Source organism: Myotis myotis, unplaced genomic scaffold, assembly GCF_014108235.1.
Source record: "Myotis myotis isolate mMyoMyo1 unplaced genomic scaffold, mMyoMyo1.p scaffold_m19_p_20, whole genome shotgun sequence".
NCBI classification, from domain to species: Eukaryota; Metazoa; Chordata; class Mammalia; order Chiroptera; family Vespertilionidae; genus Myotis; species Myotis myotis.
In genome coordinates this window covers 15,807,954-15,832,478 of record NW_023416325.1, presented here as the reverse complement: position 1 = coordinate 15,832,478, position 24,525 = coordinate 15,807,954, and the positions used below count along the sequence as shown (strand labels likewise).

Sequence of the window (24,525 nt, the reverse complement as noted above, 5' to 3'; positions counted from 1 at the left end):
TGTTTAGCTCCAGCCTTTCTCACTACCAAAGCATTCTCATTGAGAAAGCCCACATGGTCATGCTGCCTTCCTGAGAGTAGAATCAGGGCAGAGCATAGGACTGGGGCAGAGGGGGTCAAGGCTGCAGATGCCTCTGTAGGGGGCTGAATGGTGACCCCTGAGCATATGTCCATGTCCTAATCCCTGGAACCTGTGAATGTGACCTTATTTGGAAAAAGGGTCTTTGCAAATGTAACGAAGATACAGATCTTGAGATGAGATGGTCTTGGACTATCTGGGTGGGCCCTAAATCCAATGACTCCAAATCCTTATTAGAGAAAGGAGAGGGAGACCTGGGACACGAGACAAAGAGAGAAGAAGCCCATGTGAAGACAGAGGCAGAGATTGGAGTGATGTGGCCACAAACCCACCCTAATTCCAGGATGGTCTCATCTAGAAGTCCTTCACTAACTATACCTGCAAAGACCCTGTTTCCAAATAAGGTGACATTCTGAGGTTCAGGGTGGCCATGAATTTTGGGAGGATGTTTTCTAAAGTTGCCCAAGACAGGTGACATGAGGAACGCTCCCATCCTAAATTCAAAGATCCCACAAACAATTTTTATTTCAAATGTAAATGACTCTGCCTTCTCCGTGGCTTGGCTTACAGTGGGATCGCACTTTCCTCTTCAATCAAACCCCAATCAATACCCACAGCACTGATTCCTGCAGCTCATGGAAGGACGTGGGAAAGGTCAGGGGGCTGTCTGAGTAGAGGGAGTTAGCACAGTGGGGTCTCCTCACAGCTCCACCACTGTTAACAAATCACTACACCTTTCTAGGCTCTCTTTTCTGAGTCAATAAATGAGATGGTGGCAAAGGATGGGCCATTTTTAATAAGTCCAACTTTTTATAGAAGTATATCAAGAAACAACATCTCCAGCCCCTGGAGGCCCCTCCCAGGAACTGTTGCCACTCGATGTCTAACAACACAGGTTAATGTTTTTTAAATTGAGGTGAAATTCTTATAACATAAAAGTAACCATTTAAAAGTGTACAATTCAGCAGCATTAGTATAACCACCACCTTTATCTAGTCCCAAAACATTTTTATACCCTTAAAAGGAAACCTGGTACCCATTAAGCCAGGGGTGGGCAAACTTTTTGACTCGAGGGCCACAATGGGTTCTTAAACTGGACCGGAGGGCCGGAACAAAAGCATGGATGGAGTGTTTGTGTGAAGTAATATAAATTCAAAGTAAACATCATTACATAAAAGGGTACGGTCTTTTTTTTTTTTAGTTTTATTCATTTCAAACGGGCCGGATCCGGCCCGCGGGCCGTAGTTTGCCCACGGCTGCATTAAGCACTCACTCCCCATTCCCTCCTCCCTGCCTGCCTGGTAATCATCAATCTGATTTCTGTTTCTATAGATTTGCCTATTTTGGACACTTCATATAAATGGAATCCTTTATTATGTGGCCTTTTATGATTGGCTTATTTCACCAGGATCATGTGTTTGAGGCTCATCCACATTGTAGCATGTGTCAGTGTTATTCTTTTTACTAGTGGCCCGGGGCATGGAATTCGTGCACATTAAAAGGGAATTAATTAGAGGAAATATTTTAATATTGGTATTTGCCCATTCTCTATAATAGAAGTGTCAGAAATGAAAGAAAATTAGTAAACTGTATATGAAAATCTCCCTCCTGTCAGAGTCTGGAGCACACCACGGGACCCAGAGTCAAGTCCCCGCCCACCCGCGTGTACCTTGAAATCATGCAAGACCCAGACCCGGCCGGCCCCAGCCCCGTCAAGCCCCGCAGGGCAGGGGGCGCAGACTCGGGTCCCCGGGTCCGGCCTCAGGTCCCCGGCTCCCGTGCAAGGGCGCGAGGGTGTGATGACCATTTGCATATTAGCTCTTTATTATATAGAATTACTGAATCATAGTCCATTGAATGGACAGAGCTTATTTGTTTATCCATTCATCCACTGATGGACATTTGGGTTGTTTCCCCCTTTTGGCCACTGTGAATAGTGCTGACAGGTTAATTTTTGTCTGTCTTCAGGTTTTATGTAAATAGAGCAATATAGTACATGTTTTTTTGGGTTTGGCTTTTGCTCTACATCAAATTTTTTTAAAAAATATATTTCTTTATTAATTTCAGAGAGGAGAGAGAGAGGAGAGAGGGAGGAGAGAGGGAGGAGAGAGAGATAGATAGAAACATCAATGATGAGAAAGAATCATTGATGGGCTGCCTCCTGCACGCCCCCCCACTGGGGATCGAGCCCGCAACCCAGGTATGTGCCCTTGGCCGGAATCGAACCTGGGACCCTTCAGTCCGCAGGCTGACGCTCTATCCACTGAGCCAAGCCGGCCAGGGCTACATCAAATTTTTGAGGTTGGCTGCACCATGTTGGAGGAAACTTTTGAGGTCTTTCTTTCAGCACACTCTGCTGGCAGAAAGCACTTGGTGCCATTTGTCCTCTGGGGGGCAAGACAGGCTTCTTGGCTTCCCAAGAAAGTCCAGGTGGGAGACCATGCCAGGAGCCCCCCAGAGCTCTCTGGCTGACATTAGAAGGTAGTGGGGGAAGATGGAGGATCCATGTGGGGATGTCACACCAGACTGGCACAGAACCTATCACTCCCCACAATCCCCACCCATGGGAGGCATGAACTTGCCCAGGAGTCTCAGCCTATCCCCAGACCCCACCATGAGGAAGCCCCTGCGTAATGGCTGTTTCTTCTAATTAATTCTTTAATTATGGAGCCCAAGCATTTCTTACCTGGTGTTTCAATTAATTGCTTGTAAACACTCAAGAAAGCAGCCTCAGCTTCCTGACTTCTTTTACTAAGGGCCACCACCTTTGGAAACAAAAGAAAAAGTCATGTGTAACCATGGTATATGAGCCTACAAGCAAATTTGATCATTTTCAACCTGTGCAAACATGGGATGGGAGGTGGGAGAGGGAAAATGAAGGTTGAAAATATGGAGTTAGAAAATTCAGGTTCACATCCCAGCTCTATTGCATTCTGGCTGTGTAACCTTGGGCAAGTCACTGGCCCTCTCTGACCCTCAGTTTCCTCATCCGTAAAATGGGAGTAAGTAATAGAACCTACTTCCTAGGCCTGTTGTGAGGATTAAATGAAGCTGCATATAAGCAGCTATTAGCACAGGGCACATAGTAGGTTATTTACAGTTACTATTATTATTCTTATTATTAAAAGGCCACACTGGATGTTCAAACATGACCCATGTTTTGAGGAAAAGGGAGGTACACTTGGGGAATATTTCTTGCCACTGAAAATTAAAGAGAAATCATGAAATCTCTAGTAAGATAGCAAATAGCTTCAACAAATGTCAAGGGTGACAGGGTTATATGAAATAGTTCCTGGTATACCAAAAGCACTCAATAAATGCTTCTTGACTGATATACATGGGTGACTAACTCAGTGGTGAAGACCTACATTCACGAGCTCATTTTATTGCTCATAGGCTTTTCTTGTTCTGCCAGTTTGACTCCATGAGACGCATTTAAGAGAGACACAGCTGGGGCTCAGCTCCACATCCATCTGCTCTGGGTTCTGAATTCCGAGCTCTGGCCTCAAGCTGTTTTGATGGTGGCTCTTGATGGTCAGTCCCTTTGGCTTACTCCTGGCCTCCCCTGCATATGAGCTCCTGGTACCCATGTGCTACCATCCCTATCCTCCTCAAGGACATCCTGGGGCGGGTATCTCCCTTTGGACTGGAACAGCTTTATTCTCCCTGGCACTGATATACCTCTCTGTCTGGTGCCAACTTCCTAAACCAGCGGTTGCCAACCTTTTGGACCTCACCGACTACCAGTGGTCCGCAGACCACCGGTTGGCGACCGCTGTCCTAAATGATGAATCTGTCAGAGCATCTACTTCTCAATCACCCTCTTTCAGAGTTGGGCTTTTCTTATGAATCCCAGTGAATCCCAATTAAGAAGGTGTTTGTTATTGAATTCCTTCCCTCTGGGAGCACACTGTCTGGTGCACAGAGGGTGCTCAACACAACTTGTTGAAAGAACAAATCCAAGTGGGTTGCACCCACTTGGGTCCTGTCTCACACCATTCTGGAGAAATGACTGGGGCCAATTCTGAGACAGTCCATTCACAAAGTGGCCAACTGAGGCACAGGCCTGGAGACAGCCACCTGGGTCCAAACCCAATAAGTTCTATCACTTACTATATGTGTAGCCTTTGACAGGCAGGACACTTAAATCCCTGTTCCTCTACTTCCCCAGGTGTAAAATGGGGATAATAATATGATAACCTTCCTTAAATGGCTGCAAGAGGATCAAATGATTTAACACAGGTAAAGTCCTATGCAAGACTCCTGGCATGCATTAAGCCCCATAGATATGTCACCTCTTGGTATGAGCAACCCCTTCCTTCTTGCCTATTTTGGGGACAGGCTCTGCCCAGTGCTAGGTGGTAAGCCTCAGTTGTGTTCATCTCTGGTCTCCTATGGAGAGCACCTGAGCAGTGCACTTTGGGAAGAAGAATTAGAAAGCCATAGTGGCTCCTCTAAGGCAGTGGTCGGCAGACTGTGGCTCGGCAAACCGCGCCTTGCGAGCCACATGCGGCTCTTTGGCCCCTTGAGTGTGGCTCTTCCACAAAATATCTGCTCTTCCACAAAATACCGACTTCTGTGCATGGGCCACGAAGTTTCAACTGCACTGTATGTGCGCGCCCGCACGTGGTATTTTGTGGAAGAGCCACACTCAAGGGGCCAAAGAGCTGCATGTGGCTCGTGAGCCACGGTTTGCCGACCACGGCTCTAAGGCTTTCAAAATGGCAGCCATAAGTCTCATGTGGCTACTGAGCACTTGAAATGTGATGAGTCCAAATGGAGATGTGCTGTGAGTACAAAATACACCCTGGATTTTAAAGACTTACTATGAACAAACAGAATTTGCTACAGTTTATTGGCATTTTTTATACTGATTACATGTTGAAATGATAACATTCTGGATATCATAGGTTAAACAAACCTATTTATTATTATTCATGTTACCTGTTTTCTTTCTTTCTTTTTCTTTTTCTTTAAAATATATTTTATTGATTTTTTACAGAGAGGAAGGGAATGAGATAGAGAGCTAGAAACATCAATGAGAGAGAAACATCGATCAGCTGCCTCCTGCACACCCCCCACTGGGGATGTACCCGCAACCAAGGTACATGCTCTTGGCCGGAATCGAACCTGGAACCCCCCAGTCCACAGGCCGACGCTCTATCCACCGAGCCAAACCGGTTAGGGCTCTTTCTTGTTCTTTTTTAAAAATATATTTTTATTGATTTCAGAGAGGAAGGAAGAAGGAGAGAGAGATAGAAACATTCATGATGAGAGAGAATCATGGATCGGCTGCCTCCTGCAAGTCCCCCACTGGGGATCGAGCCCACAACCCAGGCATGTGCCCTTGACTGGAATCAAACCTGGGACCTTTCAGTTCGCAGGCCGACGCTCTATCCACTGAGCCAAACTGGCTAGGGTTACCTGTTTTCTTTTACTTCCTAAAAATGTAGGTAATGCAAAATATAAAAATATATTCGTGGATCTCACTGCATTTCTATTGGACAGCGCAGCTTGAAGGATTTACAAGATCCACACTGAATTCATTATTTAAGAGGGGTAGAGAGAAATGTATGGTGGATATTGAGCAAGTGATTTTTAAAAAGTCAGTTACAAAAACTCCTTAAGCTCTCTTGTTATTGTGAGAACAGTCTCTGATCTTTTGCCTTCCAGAGTGAATGAGAGTACTATCATTCATTCAACAAACATTTCTTGAGCACCTGCTCTGTGCCAAGCACTATGGGCTGAGAACTCAGTAATGAAAGAGGCTGAATCAAGCCCCACCCATATTGGACTCCCACTGGGGAGACTGACATTATAGCAGATTCCCCAGATAATTAATTATAAGAGCTAAATGCTTCAAACAGGCCTTGAGTGTGTGCAAGTGGGGGAGGCTGACCCAGTTTGGTGGGTGGAACATCAGGAACTGTCTCTTCAAGAAGGGGAAGATGGTGGACAGAAAGAATGTTCTAGGATCCAGGCAAAGGGGAAATCACCAAGTGTAGGCAGATTTTTATTCTTGCTGAGATGGACAGACACAGTTTCTGCTTTGGGGAATCACAACTAAGTGGGAGACACAGCTAGGCCCAAGAGGAACCACAACATGGGAGGAGGTGATGCAAACACTGGGGCTCCTAGAATAATGTGAGGGGGCAAATAATTCAGGTTTTTTTTTTGGGGGGGCATTCCTGATGGGCCAATAAGAATAACAATAAATGTAATATTCATATTCATATGTGCCATATGCTCTTACTATTCATGATCATCTCTCTCCATAGACATACCAATCACGGAAGGTAGCTGCTGTCATTATCTCCATTATACAGAAGAGAAAACCAAGGCTCAAGGAAGTTAAGTAACCTGCCTAAGATTACGCAGTTAGTAAATGGTAGAGCAAGAGTCACACAGGTCTGGAGGTTCAAATTACTGTTCTGAATCCAGACATTGGCCCCTTTCTCCTGGATAGAAAAAACCCTCCCAGCGCCAATAGGGACAGTCACTTGGACCCCCCTCTCCTCATGGATGCTGTTATCTATGGCTGTACCAGGTCAGGGGCTGCTGTGCTGCCCACCTGGAGCCCAAGAAAAGCCATGAGAAATTCATCTCCTGATCCCTGCATGGAGAATTATCAGAGTAGTCAGTGGAAAGTCTGAATGCTTCATTTTATAGTCGTCACTCTGAGCATGTGTGGTGGCTGGGGTTTGGGGAAAGGCATTAGAATGTTCCATGGACTTCTAAAAAGGAACCCTGGGCGGAAGTGGGGGAAAGTGCTAGAAGATTTCTTTAATGTTTCCCTGTCTCTGCCTACAGCACCCTCTATTTTTCATTCATGGCTCTTATCATTTTATAATGGTGTATTGTTTATATGTGACTATCTTCTTATAGGTCTCCCTACCAGAGCTGTGCTGTCCATACAGTAGCCACTAGCACATGCGGCCACTGAGCACTTGAAATGTGACTATTTCAAATTCAGATGAGCTGTAAGTGTAACATATGGAATTTATAAGTCTTGGAATGTAAAAAGATTACATAATATCTCAATAAATTTTACAATGATTTTAAGTTGAAAATGATAATATTTTGGACATATTGGGTTAAAATATATTGTTAAAATTAAATTCATCTGTTTCTCTATACTTTTAAAAATGCAGCTATTAGAAAATTTTAAATTACATGTGGCTTACTCTATATTTAAACTGGACAGTACTGGTGTAGAGCAAGAGTTGGCAAACTATGGCCCTTCCTCTGTTTGTATAAATAAAGTTTTATTGGAACACAGCGACAGCCATTCTTTTATGTATTGGCTGCTTTCATGCTACAATGGCTGAGTTCAATAGTTGTGACAGACATCCTGACTGCAAAGCTGAAAATATTTACTGCCTGGCCCTTTACAGAAAATGTTTGCTGATCCCTCATTTAGAGGTTCTCTAAATGGCTGGACAATATTTTCAAAAGCAGAGATCAGAAAACATCCTGACTGGCATCCAGTTTGAATTGGTTCAAGTTTAGAGCTTCCCATAATAAATATGAGTCCTGAAGACAGTAGCCATTTGGATGTCCTAACTTGTTCAGCCTTGTTTTAGAGTAATGACCTTGTCTGTTTCCAGAAAGCCGGTTCTGATGGTTCACAGTCCAATCTAGTGCTGGGCCTAAATGTCATCAAGCATCACCTGGCCTCAGCTTGTTCATCCATCAGGTGGGAAGAAAAATTTCCATCTGCCTAAGAAGCTATTGGAGAGGAATGAGCTAACATGTGGCAAAGAGTCCCATGGAAGTTGGCAAGAAATTTTATAACAAATCAGATAATTCTTCTTCCAACCATATAGGATGTCTTTTCCAAGGTCTGCAGCTCGAATGCATTTCACTCATGTGTCCAGAACAGGTGAGCACTGCATAAATAAAAGGCCACGTGTTTCTACCATGCAGAAGGGTGGGAGAAAAGTATTCTGAATGACAGATTTGGTTTGTGACAGGCAGATCTCTGAAGGCCATCTGGGAAAGGAGGAGGAAGAAGTGGAGGAGGAGGAGGTGGCGGCCAGCTACAGACACCAAGAAGGTCACCATCAGAAATAGCTTAGCGTTTGACGGAGCAAGTGGCATTTACACCACCTGCTGTGGTAGAAGGGGTGAAAATGTGTTCGGTTTCCCCCAAGTATGAAAATAACAGGTGCAGAACCGGGTAAGCCAGAGAAGAGGCAAAGCCTGTTCTAGCTGCCTGGCCTTTGTCTATCATGTGGTTAAACCAGGTAAACGTGGGCTTCCATGATGACTGTCTGAGATAGCGGTGACATCTCCTGGGTACTGAGAACTGCTCCATGCCGAGACCTTTACAAGGAATGGTCAGAACTTCCGGAAACAGAACCCTCATTCTGTGCTCAGTGCTGTATCTTTGGAATCTCCCCAACAACTCTAAGACATGAGCACCATTACTGTCCCCATTCTACAGAGGAAGAAACTGAGGTTCAGGGAAACCAAGTCACTTGGCCAAGATGAAAGAACTAGTTAGTGGCAGAGGTGGATCTCAGCCCAGAATCCTCTAATTACAGGGCCCTGACTTGCAACCAGAAAACCCGTCGTCTCAAAATGTGTCACACAGCCCCGCAGGCGTGAAAGAGGGAATCTTTGATCAAGGCTGCATGTGCTTTCTGAGTGGACATATACAAAATATATCAGCACACTGGACGCTTGGACAAGAGCTGCAGGAAAAAATCCCCTTCACCTTGGCTTAGCCCAGTGTCTTCCCAAATGCATTTGGTCACAGAACTTTTTTCTTCAGAAAATAAACCTGGAAATTTGTGTTCTGAAGAACACATTTTGAGGACAGCTTCCCTTTCCACGGGGTCCTGGGCTCTGGGGTGTGTGTGTGTGTGTGTGTGTGTGTGTGTGTGTGTGTGTGAGGCATGGTGGTTCTGGGAGATGGGGGATCTGATACAGCAGGATTCTGGAAGACACTAAAGACTGATGGGCAATTGAGAGGAGACTGGTGCTCAGAGGGTCTCAGAATCAGCAGCTCTGAGAAGGAGACAGAAGGAATGAGATCTGCAAGAAAAGGAATCAGCCCAGGATGGCAGGGGGCACCCTAACACCTTCAGAAGCCTGGATCTCCTTCTGGGGTGTATATATCTGGGCAACAAAGAGGGGCAAGAAGAATTAGGAGAGACAAAAGGAGGAACCTGGCATGGAGAGTGAGGGGTAGGAGCGAGGGGGCATGGAAAGCAGAGGATTCAGACAACTCGGGGTTCATGGACACGGAGGAGAGCACAGAGAAGAAGGGGGTCATGGAGAATAAGGGAGGCACAGGTATGGAGGGCAGCAGACTCGGGGACACACACTACAAGAGCAATCTACAACTAGCTGAAGATATTTCAGGCTATTTTGTTGAGAGGAATAGGGTGTATTCTGGGCTGTAAATATTCAAGAGGTGGGGGTGGGCCAGGGGTGGGGAGAGAGGGTGGAAATTTCAAGGAGACTCAGTCTTAGAAAGTTCTAAATTCTCAGAATGGATTCTCATGTGAGGTACTGAGCTTCCCATCAGAAGAGGCATCCAAGTACATAACCAGTTATTTTTGAGGCTCTAAAGGTACTCAGGGAGACCTGCACATGGGGAGGTTTGGTCAGATTATCCAGAAGGCTCACATCTGATTCTAAGAATCTATGTGATAGATTGCTTTTACTTATAGTAGTATTCTGATTTTACCTGATTTCATACCAGGTGAAATGGGATAACACTGACCTTGTTTGGCTGAGATGAGTATTATTATTATTATTAATAATATCAGTGACTGCCTGGCTGGCATGGCTCAGTGGTTGAGCGTTGACCTATGAACCAGGAGGCACGGTTCGATTCCTGGTCAGGGCACATGCCCAGATTGCAGGCTCAATCCCCAGTGTGGGGCATGCAGGAGGCAGCCAATCAATATTTCTCTCTCATCATTGATGTTTCTATCTCTCGCTCCCTCTCCTTTCCTCTCTAAAATTAATTTAAAAATATATAAAAATAATAACAGTGACTACTAAGCTCTGACTCTGTCAGGCACTGTGCTAAGTGTTGAACATGTATTAACTCATTTAATCCTCACAACACTTTCGGGGGGTGGTTGTTACTGCAATTTAACAGATGAAGATACGAGGCGATGAAGGTACGAGGCACAGAGGAAGAGGGAGTCAAGGAGACGCCATGGTTTGGGGCATGAACAACTGGATTCTTGAGGAGCCACTGTTACGATTCCCCTCTATCAGAGTCCAGGACAGGACAGGTCAGGAGTGAGCACTAAATCAAAAGTGACTGGATTAACCACTACCATAAGGAAGGCAGTTAAATGGCTATATGAACTAATCTTTCTGAACTACAAACTTTAGTAAAACCCCACGTCAAGAGGATGACAGAGTGACACCCTCCAACTAGCCCAAACTAAGCTGCAATCTTGGAGGCTCTGTGGAGGCCTCTTGCAAGCTCTCTGATGGAGTAGCAGAGGAACCCATGGTTAGTGGGGAGGGGACACAGCCCAGGATCTGCCCAGAGGTCCTGGGCACCTGTCTCCCTCCAGGAAGCTAATAGCAGGCTAGGAAAAGGAAAAGGTGGACCTGGAGTGAGCAGACCCGGGTCTGGATTTAGCTGGGGTTTCGCATCCCTGTTCACCATTGGGCAAGTCACACCCTCTTTCTGAGCCTTAGTTTCCCCATCTGTAAAGTGAAGTGCTGGGCTCGAGTCCCCTTCCAGCTCAGTTGTGCAATGATTCTAATTTCCCCAAGCAGACAGGCAGACAGACACACACTTCCTCACACATCATTCCCCACCCCACTGAGGTTTTAATCAAAGACAGTGTCAAGGTCTTTTTTTCCTGTGCTCATGCTCTCCCAGCAGACCCACCCAGGCTCAGACTGAGGGTGCGCCTGTTGGGAGACTGTGAGGCAGGGGAGAAAAACACCGTGCAATTTTATTCTAATATTTGTAATTATTCCCAGGCTGAAAATAAGGCACAGCACAAAGTGTTTTCAAATGTCGGCATTAATGAACACGTTTTATCCAACATAATACAGGCCCCCAAATGCATTTATGTCAGGTTCCCTGAGATCTTGTGAGCAGCACCCCACACTGGGCTGGCTTTCACGGCTTGGAAGCAGCGCAAAAATGAAATGTCCCACAAGCGCAGGCTGGCAGGCCTGCTATTAGCAACAGTATAATCATCAATTACGTCCAATCACAAACCACTGATTTTATAATTATCAAATGAAGTTCTAACTTCTCACCTCCGCTCAGTGGCAAATAATATCTCTCAGTTCAAAAAGGAAGTCTCCCCACCCCCCTCTTTTTCCCCTCTATTTTTCTTTTCCTCTTGCTTGCTCTCTTCTGGGAAAAAGAATTTCCAGGCCTCCATGTAAGACTGCATTTAAATTGCTTGTCACTCAAAACAAAGGCGAGCCACTCATTTGTAATTCACCAGCCACCTGAACAGACTGCCTGTTTTCCTTTAAGCATCCATGCACTGAAGCACAAAGATCATTTTTCTATTGTTAAAATTGTATAAGCCAGGGCTTTTTTTAGCAGCAAATACACAATTTCACTTTTCTTCTGAGGGCTCCCGGCATAAAAGGGAAAGGAGGCTTTCTCTAGTGCCTTACAAATAAATTTTGCCTTAAAAAAAATCAACTATGTGCTCATATAATGAGCTAAAAAGCTACCAAGGCTGTAACATATGAGGGCAGGACAGAAGTTATGTGTCCTGTCCTGCCCAGGGTGTGGCCAGTGTATAAAACTGGGTGATTAAGATGAATTCTCATGGGCGGTGGAAGCATCCGTGTCCATCTCCCCCTTTTTGGGAGCTGCTGATACCATGACCACGGCTCCATGCTGACTGGCATTTGGCCGGCAGGCTTTGAGAGCAGGAACAACCCAGGAATGAGGGCCCCAGCTTGGAACTTGCTGTTCCAGCCAAAGGGGGCTCCTGCTGTGTGTCTGACTTTCTGGTTACCTCACTCCAGAGGGACAAGCCACAGGCGACTGCCATGGAGCCCTGCATGCAACCAACTTCCTGTGGCTCAGCCTCTGAAGGCCAGGCCCATTTTGACAACAGCTTGTTTTTTCTGAAAAAATGGATCATATTCATACAGCTTCCAATTTTAATCTAAAGCTTTTTATAATGTGCAAAGACCTTTCACAGGAGTCAGTGCATCTGAGCCTCCACACACTCCGAGAGGGTGGCCCTGAGCAGGGAGGCAGAATCCTTGTTTGAGAGGCCCTGTGGCGCTGACACAGCAGCTCAAAGTGACATGGGAGAGGCCGAGGTAGGTTGTGAACGGGGTGTTTGGTCTCAGAGCCAGCCTTCATGAAGCAGGGAATCTGGGGCTGGAATCTGTGTGACTCCCCATTGAAGTAGGAGAGTAGCTTCTATTTTGGGTAAATTAGAACAGACTCAGGTTCACCCCTAAAGTATCCCCTTCTTGTATCTGAATATGCTGTGCTTTCCTAAATGGGAGAGTAAGGAATGGGGCTCCCACTAGCCCACCTGAAGTTCCTCATACGCCGCGGCCAGTTTTTTTCTCTGCAGAAGAACTCACAAAGGTTCCTGGTTTAAAACAACAGTGAAACCGATTACGAATGATACTGTGATGGTGGATACATGTTAAGCATTTGTCAAAACTCACAGAATGTATAATACAAGGAGTGACCCCTCATGTAAATGACAGGCTTTTGTTAATAACAATGTATCAATATTGGTTTAGCAACTCTAACAAATGTACCATAATGCAGGATGTGAATAGAGTGGTCGGGGGAAGGAAGAGGGAGTATATGGGGGCTCTGTACTTTCTGATCAAATTGTCTCTAAATTTGATAGCTCTAATAATAGTCTACTAATTAAAAAAATAAAGACAGTAGTGAGCATGTAGAAAGCAGTTACTGTTTCAGGCACTGCTCTAAGCGTTTATCACATTAACTCATTGAATCCATACAACAGCCCTGTGAGATCAGTATCATTAGCTTCTCCATTTTACCAGTTGAGAAAAACAAGACATCAGAGAGGTGAAGTAATTTGCCCAAAGTTACACAGAAAGTGACTGAGCTAGTATTCACACCCTGGGCTCCAGAACATGTGCCCTTAGCTGTGAGAATAATGAGATTATTGCTGGGTTGTCACCAAAAACGTGTCTGTCCCCTTCCCATGGAATACTGTCCTGTATGTGCATCCCATCTTGCTCACATGTCACATAGTGCGTTAGTCTGGGGTCATGAACGATGGGTCCAGGGCCAGATGCACCCCATGGACATATTTTCTTGGACCTTCCAGTGTTTTAAAAATATTTGAGCCATTAAAATTCATCAAGTTACATGCTTAAGATTTGCACATTTTCCCGTATGTAAATTTATACCTCCATAAAGCACTGTGAGCATGAAAATATGTGCATATATATTGAGCCAACATTTAAAAACCAGAAGAGATCCAAGTTGCTGGCTTCTCTTAGAAAATCATAGGATCTGGCCATTCTGAGCCCACATTCCACTGACACCCGCCTGGAGCCCAGTAGCAGCCTCCTGTTGAGACAGGTGGGGGTCGGCAGTTCACCCCAGGCTCCCCATGCACCTGCAGTTCAGGTGTGGGCCTGGCCTACACTGACACCCTTTTCCCCGGCTTTGTTTTCCCCACACTCTTCTTGAGTCCTATCAGCTCCCTACACTTTCCTTCCTTCAAGTAGTGATTTCATGGGCTGGATGAAAACGAGGAGTGATGAGAGGGTGTCTTGAACTGGTCTTACTTCCTGCTTCCAGGCCCCACGTGGCTGGCAAACTGCATTTCCAAACTGCAACAAGATCTCCATGTGAGCCCTCCACCCAAAATACAGATCGGTTAGACCAGCCGTGGGCAAACTACGGCCCGCAGGCCGGATGCGGCCCTTTTGAAATGAATAAAACTAAAAAAAAAAAAAAAAAAGACCGTACCCTTTTATGTAATGATGTTTACTTTGAATTTATATTAGTTCACACAAACACTCCATCCATGCTTTTGTTCCGGCCCTCCGGTCCAGTTTAAGAACCCATTGTGGCCCTCGAGTCAAAAAGTTTGCCCACCCCTGGGTTAGACCCTACAAACTCAATCCATCTGGGCTTGGAGAAAAGGAGCCATTTAGAGCATCTGGATAATTCTGTATCAACCTGGGTGATGAGAAACTTGTAGGCAAAGCTGAGAAAGACCCAGCAGGGCTTGGTGTTCTGATGGGAGTGGGGGAGCAAGGAAGATGGGTCCTGGAGGAAAGGGGTGAGTCGGTGAGGGCAAGAGGAGACCAGAGGAACACATGCAGCTGGAGATTCAAGGAAGGGCTTGAAAGCACCGGGGTTCTGGAGTCAGGTCCGAGTATCTGAGGTTTGAAATCTGCACCCCTGGCTGTGTGACTTTGGGTAAGTTACTGAGCCTTCAAACCCTCAGCTTTCTCACTTGTAAAATGGGTTCAATGAAGAGCTACTGAAGAATCAAATCAGAGGGTGAAGCAGTTGGCACAGTGTCTACCTGGCCAGCACTTCATGGATGTGCATGGGGAGAATGAATGAATATCCCTTCCTTGACCATTCTGTGCCTCCGTTTTTCCATCTAGAGTGTAGGGACACCAAGACCCAGCTTGGGTGTCAGACACTAATAATTAAAAGATATGCTTTGTTCACTGTTAAGTATGACATGAGGTTGGACAAGCCACAAAAGATTTTTGGGATTTCTGTGCAAAGGGCTCTATGAGTGTTAGAAGTCAGTGTTATCCAAGGAGGATGTGAGAAGTAAAAGCCACTGGACTACGAGCGTGGAGTGTGGGCAGAAAATTAGTGATGCCAAGAATCATCCCATTCTGGCCCAGAAACAAGCACCCTCTGAAACACAGGGCAGTCCAGGGGTCTGTGTGCTAGGCCCAAACGACACCTGCTGCTCCCTGAGCTGGTTAGGTGGCTCTGAGCTGGCGTCTGAGCTCTTGCTGCCCCATGGTCTATAGACCACGTGCTGTGGTGCCCTTTCCCCTGGAGGGAGGGCTGCAGGGGTCCCAGGTGGCTGCAGTCTCCCATCTTGAGGCACCCCCTAAGTTCTCCAAAATGCCAGCCCAGAAGAGTAAAGTTAAAAGAGCATGCGTGCCCTTTATGGAGAGGCGGCCACCCAAATGTCGTGCAAGCACCATCATGCCCAGGCTTTTAAATATAGCAGTGTTCTTTCTGGATGTCTCTGTGGAGTGAGGCTCGAGACAGCCCCATGAGGGCCTTAGCCAGACACTCGAGGCATCACCCTACCTCTAACTTCCCAGCTGTGATTATCGGCTACGGGCTCAGCTTCCTGAGTTGGGCTCCAGGGTCAAGGCACCTGGTTTCCCTTCCCAGTCCCCCCACTTCTTTGTGGTCCTGGGCAGCCACTGGCCTTCTCTGAGCCTTTGTTTCCACATCTGAGGATTATAATGAAGATGAAAAGTGAAATGATAAGGATTAAAAATGATATGCATAGAAACTGCTTAGCACACAGCCTGGCAAACAGACATTTAATAGATGTTGATTTTACTGTTACTAATTGTTATCACCTTCAATGTGCAAAGCACTGTGCTGAGATGAATAAACCATGCCGAGGCTTGCTGGTTCAGTCCCTGGTCAGAGCACATACAAGCAGCATCCAATGAATGCATAAATAAGTGGAACAACCAGCCGATGTTTCTCTTTCCCCCTTCCCCTCTCTCTAAAATCAATCAATAAAAAACAAGAAAGAAGTAAAGAGAGAGAGAGAGTGAGACAGACAGACAGACAGACAGACACACCAAGGAAAAGGGCAGAAGGCAAGCAGCATTTGAGGAGGGATAATGAAAGAGTGGTTTATCATGCAGGGTACAGGCTAGAGGATGGCTTCAAGGAGGAGGTGGCACTGGCTCTCAAAGGATGAGAAGGTGGTTGATCGACAGAGGAGGGAAAGAGGGTGGTGTGTGCCAAGGTGGGAGTGAGAAAAGGCCTGGTGTAATCAGACAACACTCATTGTCCCTCCCTCTACATCCAGGGTTGCAAATGTTGGGCCTATGGTCCAAGTCCTCACATGCACTTAGTTGTTTTTTAGGTTAAAAAATGTTTATTTTTGAGCCAACATTTAAAAATCAGATTTTACATAAAAATTGAGCTTTCAAGCCTGTCCAAAAGTACTGGAAAATGTGGACACAGTGGGCTCACATCCCTGCATAACAATAGCATCAACAACAAAACTAACAGCAAATACTGAGTATTAAAATATGCCAGGCACTGTTCTAAGTGTTTCACACACTAAGTCTAAAAATCCTCATAAAAACCCTATAATGTGGGTGCAGTGATGTGGTAATGGTTTATCTGGTGAAAAAGAAAAGGCCTTGATTTTTTTGTTTACCAATTTCTGTGGCATATATGGTGAATTTTAATCTACCAATTGTCACTAACCATGAAGTTTTGGTACATGAGGCTCTTCAGCACATGAGCAGTAGGTGCAGTTATTATCTCTACTTCCCAGATGAGGAAACAGAAGCACAGAGAGGTTAACAGATTTGCTGAAGGTCACAAAGCTAGGAGTGGGCAGAGCAGGGATTTGGCGACAGGCAGCCTGACTTTGAAGACTATGCTTTCAGCCCACACAATATGCTGCAAGACCAGACTGCCATAGTCTTCCCTAGCCGTGTGGAGGCCACTCCTCAGGTGGCTCACAAAGCCCCAGTTTGCCTCAGTCCTCCACTCATCTCTGTTGCTCATTCAGCTGACCTGCAGGGCCCCTGTGGGCAACTAAGCTTGCATCCCTGCTTTGGGGTATGAAATGTCACCCTGGCCTCCAACTTTCCCCCCTACTTCTGGGAACCCTGCCAGGTACCTGGACACAGAGGTATAGGGTGGTGGAGAACCAGCCTCTTTTCCTCTATCCCAATGCCATCCCTTAGCACCTGGCACAAAATGTCAGCAAACCTTTTAGTTCAAATGTTCCCTGCTTCCCACCTCCCCCTATTCTCTCTTCACCAGGAATACTAACTGCATCAATTTAATGAAAGCAATTTTTCTGTTCCCCTCTTCTCTTCCTGCCACCTCATAAAACAAAACTTGGAAACATGATTCATAGGGGAGAAAGTATCAAAACCAGTTCACCTTAGACTGAAATGGAAATGCTGCCGCATCGCCTATGCTCTGGTGGGAGAATGCATTTCTATTTGCCAAGGAAGGGGGCTTGCGTAGGGAAGCCCATTTTCTTGGCTGTTTCTCAGAGACAGGCAGCCCTTGTGAAGTCTCCACAACCCACATTCTCCCAGCTGAGAGCCCGGATGGCAGCACATGAGGGAGAGGCATATGTTTGGTAAGAAACGTGGAAATAGTCAAGTGTGAATAGATTCATATAAGTAATTTAATTACCTGCACAGTTATGAAATCTCTTGGTTTCTGCTTCCATTATTAATGATGAATGTTAACTATCAGAGGACACTGGCTGAGGTTTCCTGACAGGCTGGGGCCGGGGGTCTAGGTGTCCCCAGGCTGCCATACCTGGTTTCTTACTGATCAGGCTGATCCCTGCTCCCAGCTGACCCCCACCCCACCTTGGAATTGACTGAGAGGTACATTATATACCTTGTCATAGACATGCCCAGCACCACCTTTGAGTGACTTGTCAAAAACATTGAACCTGCATGTGATCAAGACTCTAGATCTAACTGCCAGTGCCTAGGAAATACAAGGGACAGAGGAGCAAGGTAAACCATGCCACGGGGATGCAATCAGCAAAGTCTCAGCTGGAGGTGAGGTGACTTGCCCCAGGTCGCAGAGCTAGCAGTGAAGCTGGGATTTGACCCTGAGCTCAGGAGCACAGCACACTCCTGAGACTGCATGAAATGCTGAAAAAGTGCAGCTGGGCTTCCGAGAGGGTGAGACAAGGAACCAGAACAGCCCAGAAGCAAGGAGGGCACTTCCACCACAACGGGAGAAGTCTCTCCTCTATCCTCTCTCTAGTTAGGCTTTCTCGGTGCTTCCCCAACCAGTGCTAAATTCAAATTCCTGGGATAACGAGTACATTGGCTTATATTGAGACCAGTGTCAGCCCCTGGTGCAGTCAGCTGTAATTAGGGCAAAGTCTTCAGAAAAAAATGGCCCAGTTATTTCCACATTAAAAAACAAATAAACAAACAAACAAACAAACAAACAAACAGAAAATGGGTTCGGAGAGGGAGCTTACAGATTAGAAATAGTAGTAGAAGTAGCGTGACTAATTTGTCCCAGATTGCCTGGGACTTTCCTGGTTTTAGCCCAGAAACTTTTGTACCTCAAGACCTTCCCAGCTTTATAACCCAAACTTCTCCATCTGGTATCCCTCAGCCCAGGGCCAATCAGGACAGCTGGTTGTCCTACTTAAGGGGCACATCCACCAGTCCCAATGTGTGGACCTATGTGAGTCCTGATATAGACCAAGAAACAATTTTTTAAAAATGAGGAGCCATTTTTTAAATGGGGAGGGACACTGAAGCATTGCTGGTGTGTGTGTGTGTGTGTGTGTGTGTGTGTGTGTGTGTGTGTGTGTGTGTATCCTGTATAATAAAAGCCTAATATGCTAAGTGTCCTACCATGAGACCGTTTGGCCCAGGGGTGGGCAAACTTTTTGACTCGAGGGCCACAATGGTTTCTTAAACTGGACCGGAGGGCCGGAACAAAAGCATGGATGGAGTGTTTGTGTGAACTAATATAAATTCAAAGTAAACATCATTACATAAAAGGGTATGGTCTTTTTTTTTTTTTAGTTTTATTCATTTCAAACGGGCCGCATCCGGCCCGCGGGCCGTAGTTTGCCCACGGCTGGTTTGGCCAGTTGCTATGACATGCACTGACCACTAGGGGGCAGATGCTCCAACCAGTAGGATAGCTTGCTGCTGGGGTCTGGCCGATCAGGACTGGGCGAGACAGGCTGGACACACCCTGGAGATTTCCCGTGGTCCCACCCTGGCCCCGATCATACAACGGTGGGGGTCCCAAGGCCCGGCCTGCAGGGATTGGGCTGAAACTGGCTCTCCGACATCCCTCAAGGGGTCCTGGATTGTGAGAGGGCGCAGGCCAGGCCGAGGGACCCCACTGGTGCATGAATCTGTGCACTGGGCCTCTAGTTTCAATATATTAAGAAACTACTGTTAAAATAATGTAACTATGTGTGGTATGGATGGTAACTAGACTTACTGTGGTGATCATTTTGCAATATATGCAAATATCAAATCATTATGTTGTACATCTGAAACTAATATAATGCTTTATGTCAATTATATCTCAATTTAAAGAAAACTACTATTAAAAACTTTTTAGGTAAGATCATATTGTGGTTATATTTAAAGAGATTTCTTATTTTTTAGAGCTATGAATTAAAATATTTACAGATGAACAAATACAATGTCTTGGATTTGCTTCAAAGTAATCCAGGAGTGCTGGAGGGAAATGGTTATGAGTGAATAGTTGTTGAAACTGGGTCCATGGGGCTCATTACTTTATTCTCTTTACTTCTGTGTGTTTGAGTTTTCCCACAATAAAGGGTAAAAGAAAGGAAGGAAAGAAAGAAGAAAGGAAGGCAAGGAGAGAGAAGGAGAGAGAGGGGAAGAAAGAAAAAAATGATTTCAGGAAGATATAAATTCTCTGAGTCAAATTTGACCACCTGAAATTTATAAGTCTAATCTAAAACACGGATCATCAAACTTTTCTGTAAAGGGCCAGAGAGTAAATATTTTCCACTTTGTGGGCCATATGGTCTCTATCACTACTACTCAACTCTGCCCTAATAGTGTGAAAGCAGCCATAGATAATATCTCTATATATAAAAGGCTAAGTGACCGACCGACCGTCCGTCCAGTATATATGATGCGCACTAGCAATTTAAAAAGAAACATTGGCTTGCGCATGCATGATACATATAAAGCTCTCGCTGGCACCAATTGCACTGCATGCCTGTGTTTCGATCTGTCACTGTTGATTGTGAATTTAGTTGACACTTCTATATAAAGGGTGAATAGCGATATTAAAATATTTCTTCTACACTGGGCCACTAGTATAAATGAAAGGGCATGGCTGTATGCCAATAAAACTTTATTTACAAAAACAGGCAGCCAGCTGGATTTGGCTCATGGGCCATAATTTGCCAATCCCTGGTCTAGAAGAATACCACTGGATTCAGCAACACCACTTCCTTGCTCTTGTGATCTTAGGAAAATCGTCCAACTTTTCCATGTCATAGTTTCCTCCTCAGTGAAGCAGGGATGATAACAGTAACTACAGCAAGCCAGGATTAAACGAGATAATGAATTAAGCTGGCTCCATGACGAAGTGAGCAGGTCCTCAACAAACAATAGACTGTTATTGATGTGTCATACCCGCTAGAATGTTTGTTCACTGCTTACAATAGCACCTGGCATGCAGAAGCTCAACAAATATTGGTTAGAATGATGAATGATTATATCTGTCCCCATAAAGCAAAGAAAGTATAGATGAGAGAACATGGTCTTCTTACTACTTTTCAAAATGTCAGGGTCTCCCCACCTTCTACCTTGAAAAAAGAAGATTTAGAACAGAGACACCTAAATCCTACTTGTCCTACTTCACACTATAAGGAGTTAGCTCCTGAGAACTCCCTAAGAAATTGTGCAGCTGAGTTTGCTAAAGCATCAGAAACCCTTTACTCTAATGGGTGGTCCAGGGAAGTTGGCCATTCCAATCCCTGGTGACCAAAGCCACAATAGTAGTAGACTGCTCCACCTACCCCCCTCAAGGCCTGGTCAGAGACTGGAACATGGGTTGGAAGTGCCATGGAGGAGCTGACCCAATGTGGGAAGTCTTCATCTAGTCTTGGCCAACATCCTGTTTGGATTGGCCAACATCCTGTCCGTGGCTGACTACATCTGGGGCCGACATTGGTCTTGAGCTAGGCCAATGTCTTTGAATTTGAGACAGGCTGATTTTTATGTGACTGGGTTATTAGCTTCAGTGACTGTAGGGTAAACCTGGGGGTTGAGATAGCCATTATGGGGGGCCACCTTCCATTTATCATGTGTGAAAAAGCTGGCCTAGAGAGAGGGGACTTCTCTTCTTGCAGGGAAAGTGACCTCCTTGCAGTTCTGGTTCTTTGTCCCCCTTTGGGAAGCCCACCTGCACTTTCTTTGGCCTTTTATGAGGTCTCAGAAGGGTGCTGTGCTCATGAGCTTGGATTCAAATCCCAGCTCCACCACTAGGTGTAGAACCCTGGGCAAGTCACCTTACCTTGAAGGGCCCCAGTTTCTTCATTTGTAAAATGGGGACAATACCAAAACTGCCCTCACGGAACTGCTATGACAATTAAGTGACACAACTGTGCACCTGGCTTACGATAGATGTTCCACAAATGCTAATCTATATATATAAAAGGCTAATATGCTAAGTGCCTGACCATCCAACCAGTTGCTATGATGCACAATGACCACCAGGGGGCAGATGCTCAACACAGGAGCTGCTGTGAGGCACACTGGCACCATGGACCTGGTGCCCATAAAGCAACACTTGGTTTCCCCCAAGTGGGACACAGGCCTTGCCACCATCCTGGAGTGACAGCCCACCAAATCACAGCCGACGCTGCCAAGACCCCATGGCGCAAAATGCAGCCTACAGCCCAGCCCAGCCCAGAAATGGTTGCTGTGGGTGCCGGGTAATGATGTCATGTAGCAACGCCTGGCTTCCTCACCCTAGCGACGACTAGCCTGTTTGCAGTGTCTTCAAGCCCAGGAACACGACTTGCTTTATAGCCAGGTGCAAACATTTCACACTTTAACCAAATGTCTGTGAAGCGTTTTCCTGTGCCTCATCTCATTTGATCCTCATAGAAGTCCTGGAGTAGGTAGATAGGAGATTAGGTGGAATCCTCTTTTCTTTTCATTAGCCAGAAAAATGGAGATTTAGAAAGTTTAGAAACTTGGCCCAACTGAAAAGAAGAAATAGTGGACCTTGAAAATGACTTCAGGTTTTCTCACTGTGCAGAATATAGTCAAACACTGCTGCAGTTAAATATTTTACCCTTTGTTCTTACTGCATGATCTACAACAATAATCTGCTTCATGTTGATATTTACTGCTGTGTTGCTGACAATTACCCGAAAGAGAAGTTGGGGTGCTTTACTGGACTGGAAAAAGTTTAGCTAAATCAGAAAGCAGGTCTAATTAAGTAAGTTTATTCTATACTAGAGGTCCAGTGCACGAATTGGTGCACGGGTGGGGTCCAGCCAGCCAGCCCCCGATGGGGGCCCATCGGGGTGGGGCCAGCCAGGGGAGGGGCTGGTTGGCTGGCCGGCCCTGCCCCTGATTGGGGTGTTGGGGGCCAATTGGGGGTGGGGCCGGCTGGGGGTATGGGCCATGGGAGGGCTCCAGGGCATGTCTGGCCCATCTTGCTGAGTCCTGATCAGTCGGCTTCACTAGTCGGAGCGCCTGCCCCCTGGTGGTCAGTGCGCATCATAGTGAGCAGTTGAGCGGCCTTAGCATATCATTAGCATATTACGCTTTGATTGGCTGGACGACCAGATGCTTAGCGTATTAGGCTTTTATTATATAGGATATATAAAAGGCTAAGTTGACTCGCACATGCATGATACATATAAAGCTCTTGCTGGCTCCAACTGCATGTGTGTGCTTCAATCTGTCATTGTCAATCGTGAATTTGGTTGACACTTCTATTATAAAGAAAGGGTGAATAGCAATATTAAAATATTTCTTCTAATTAATTTCCTTTCAAGGTGCAAGAATTCGTGCACCAGGCCTCTACCATTATAATTAACTAGAGGCCCGGTGCACGAGATTTGTGCACTCGGGGGGGGGGGGTGGTCCCCTCAGCCCAGCCTGCACCCTCTTGTAGTCCAGGAACCCTCGGTGGATGTCCGACTGCCACGGAGGCGGGAGAGGCTCCCGTCACCACCGCTGCATTTGCCCAGCCATGAGCCTGGATTCTGGCTGAGCAGCGCTCCCCCTGTGGGAGCACACTGACCACCAGGGGGCAGCTCCTGTGTGGAGCATCTGCCCCCTGGTGGTCAGTGCACGTCATAGCAACCGGTCCTTCTGCCGTTTGGTCAATTTGCATATTAGCTTTTTATTATATAGGATTTAAAAAATATATATTTTATTGATTTTTTACAGAGAGGGAGGGAGAGAGATAGAGAGTTTGAAACATCGATGAGAGAGAAACATCGATCAGCTGCCTCCTGCACACTCCCTACTGGGGATGTGCCCGCAACCAAGGTACATGCCCTTGACCAGAATCGAACCCAGGACCCTTGAGTCTGAGGCCAGTGCTCTATCCACTGAGCCAAACCAGTTAGGGCTATATAAGATTCTTGTGTTTGCTAGCTTGGGTGGGTTTTTGTTTCTTGCACTCAAGGATCTTTATTAAGATGAACTTCCAGCTGCCTTTGGAACTGACACCTCCCACTTGGAGGCTTAATGGTGGGGTGGGGTCTCCTTCTTTCCCCCACCAAGGTCAGAGACAGAACCTAGTGGAGAGAAAACACACAGGGGTGCTGCATTGCTCCTAACAGCCTGGGCAGCCCAGGCAGTTGCTATTTCCCCACCCACTCATTGCAAAAAGCAACAGGCAAGGCAAACAGATGGCAGAGAGATGGCTTTTTCCCTCTCCCCCTAAATAACGAGATGAGGAAAAAAAGGGAAAGACGAACAAATTTCCACTGGCTGGATCAAAGAGAAATGGTGATTTTTGCTGATAAACTTTGCTTAAACACCATCCCTGCACCCAGGCATGTGATAGTTCTGGGGCGGGACTGGGAAGGGTTCTCCTTGCTATTGACTATCGGTGTTTCATTAATTTCTTTTTGTTTCCCACTACAGTGTACACCTGACTCAAGGTGAAAGAACACAACTGGGCTGCGACTTCTCAGATTGATAGATTGCATTTCTGTGCTGGGTCCGTTTCATGCTTGGTGACTTTGCAGCAAAGCAATTATCACTGTGGAATACATAATGGCCTAATTAATAACTAATGTCAGGTTGGCCTCTGAGCCATGATTATACCTTAGCAAGCCAACTTTTTTTCCTTTTAAACATTGCAAGAGAAAAATATTGTAACTGACTGGTTAAATTGTCTAAGTGTCCTTTCCCCGTGGACACAGGATGTAGTAGTAAGCATGAAAGCCTGGAATGAAGAGGTGTTATACCACTAACTGGCTGTGACCTTGTTCAGTGTCTGAGCATTTCTGTGCTTGAGCATCTGCACCTGTAAATAAAGCCACCTTTCTGGAAGTGGTGGGATTCCTGTCATATTCATATGCAATATAGGGCACTTAGTAAATAATGGTTAAGGGCAAGGAATCTGGAGCCAGACTGTCTGGGTTTACATAAATCTTGTCTCTGCCACTTACTAGCTGTGTGACCTAGAGCAAATTACCTACCCTCTCTGTGCTTCATTCTTCTCATTTGTAATGTTGATAATAACAATACTTACCTTACAGG

General features: G+C 45.8%; 1 protein-coding gene across 1 annotated transcript in view; it reads right to left on the bottom strand.

Moving 5' to 3' along the window:
* CUX2 (cut like homeobox 2) overlaps positions 1-24,525 on the bottom strand; it is a 121,131-nt gene that overhangs the window by 43,705 nt on the left and 52,901 nt on the right. The window contains exon 4 of the mRNA XM_036354409.1: positions 2,765-2,843. Coding sequence (XP_036210302.1) covers positions 2,765-2,843 — 79 coding nt within the window. The remainder of the gene's footprint in view (positions 1-2,764; positions 2,844-24,525) is intronic.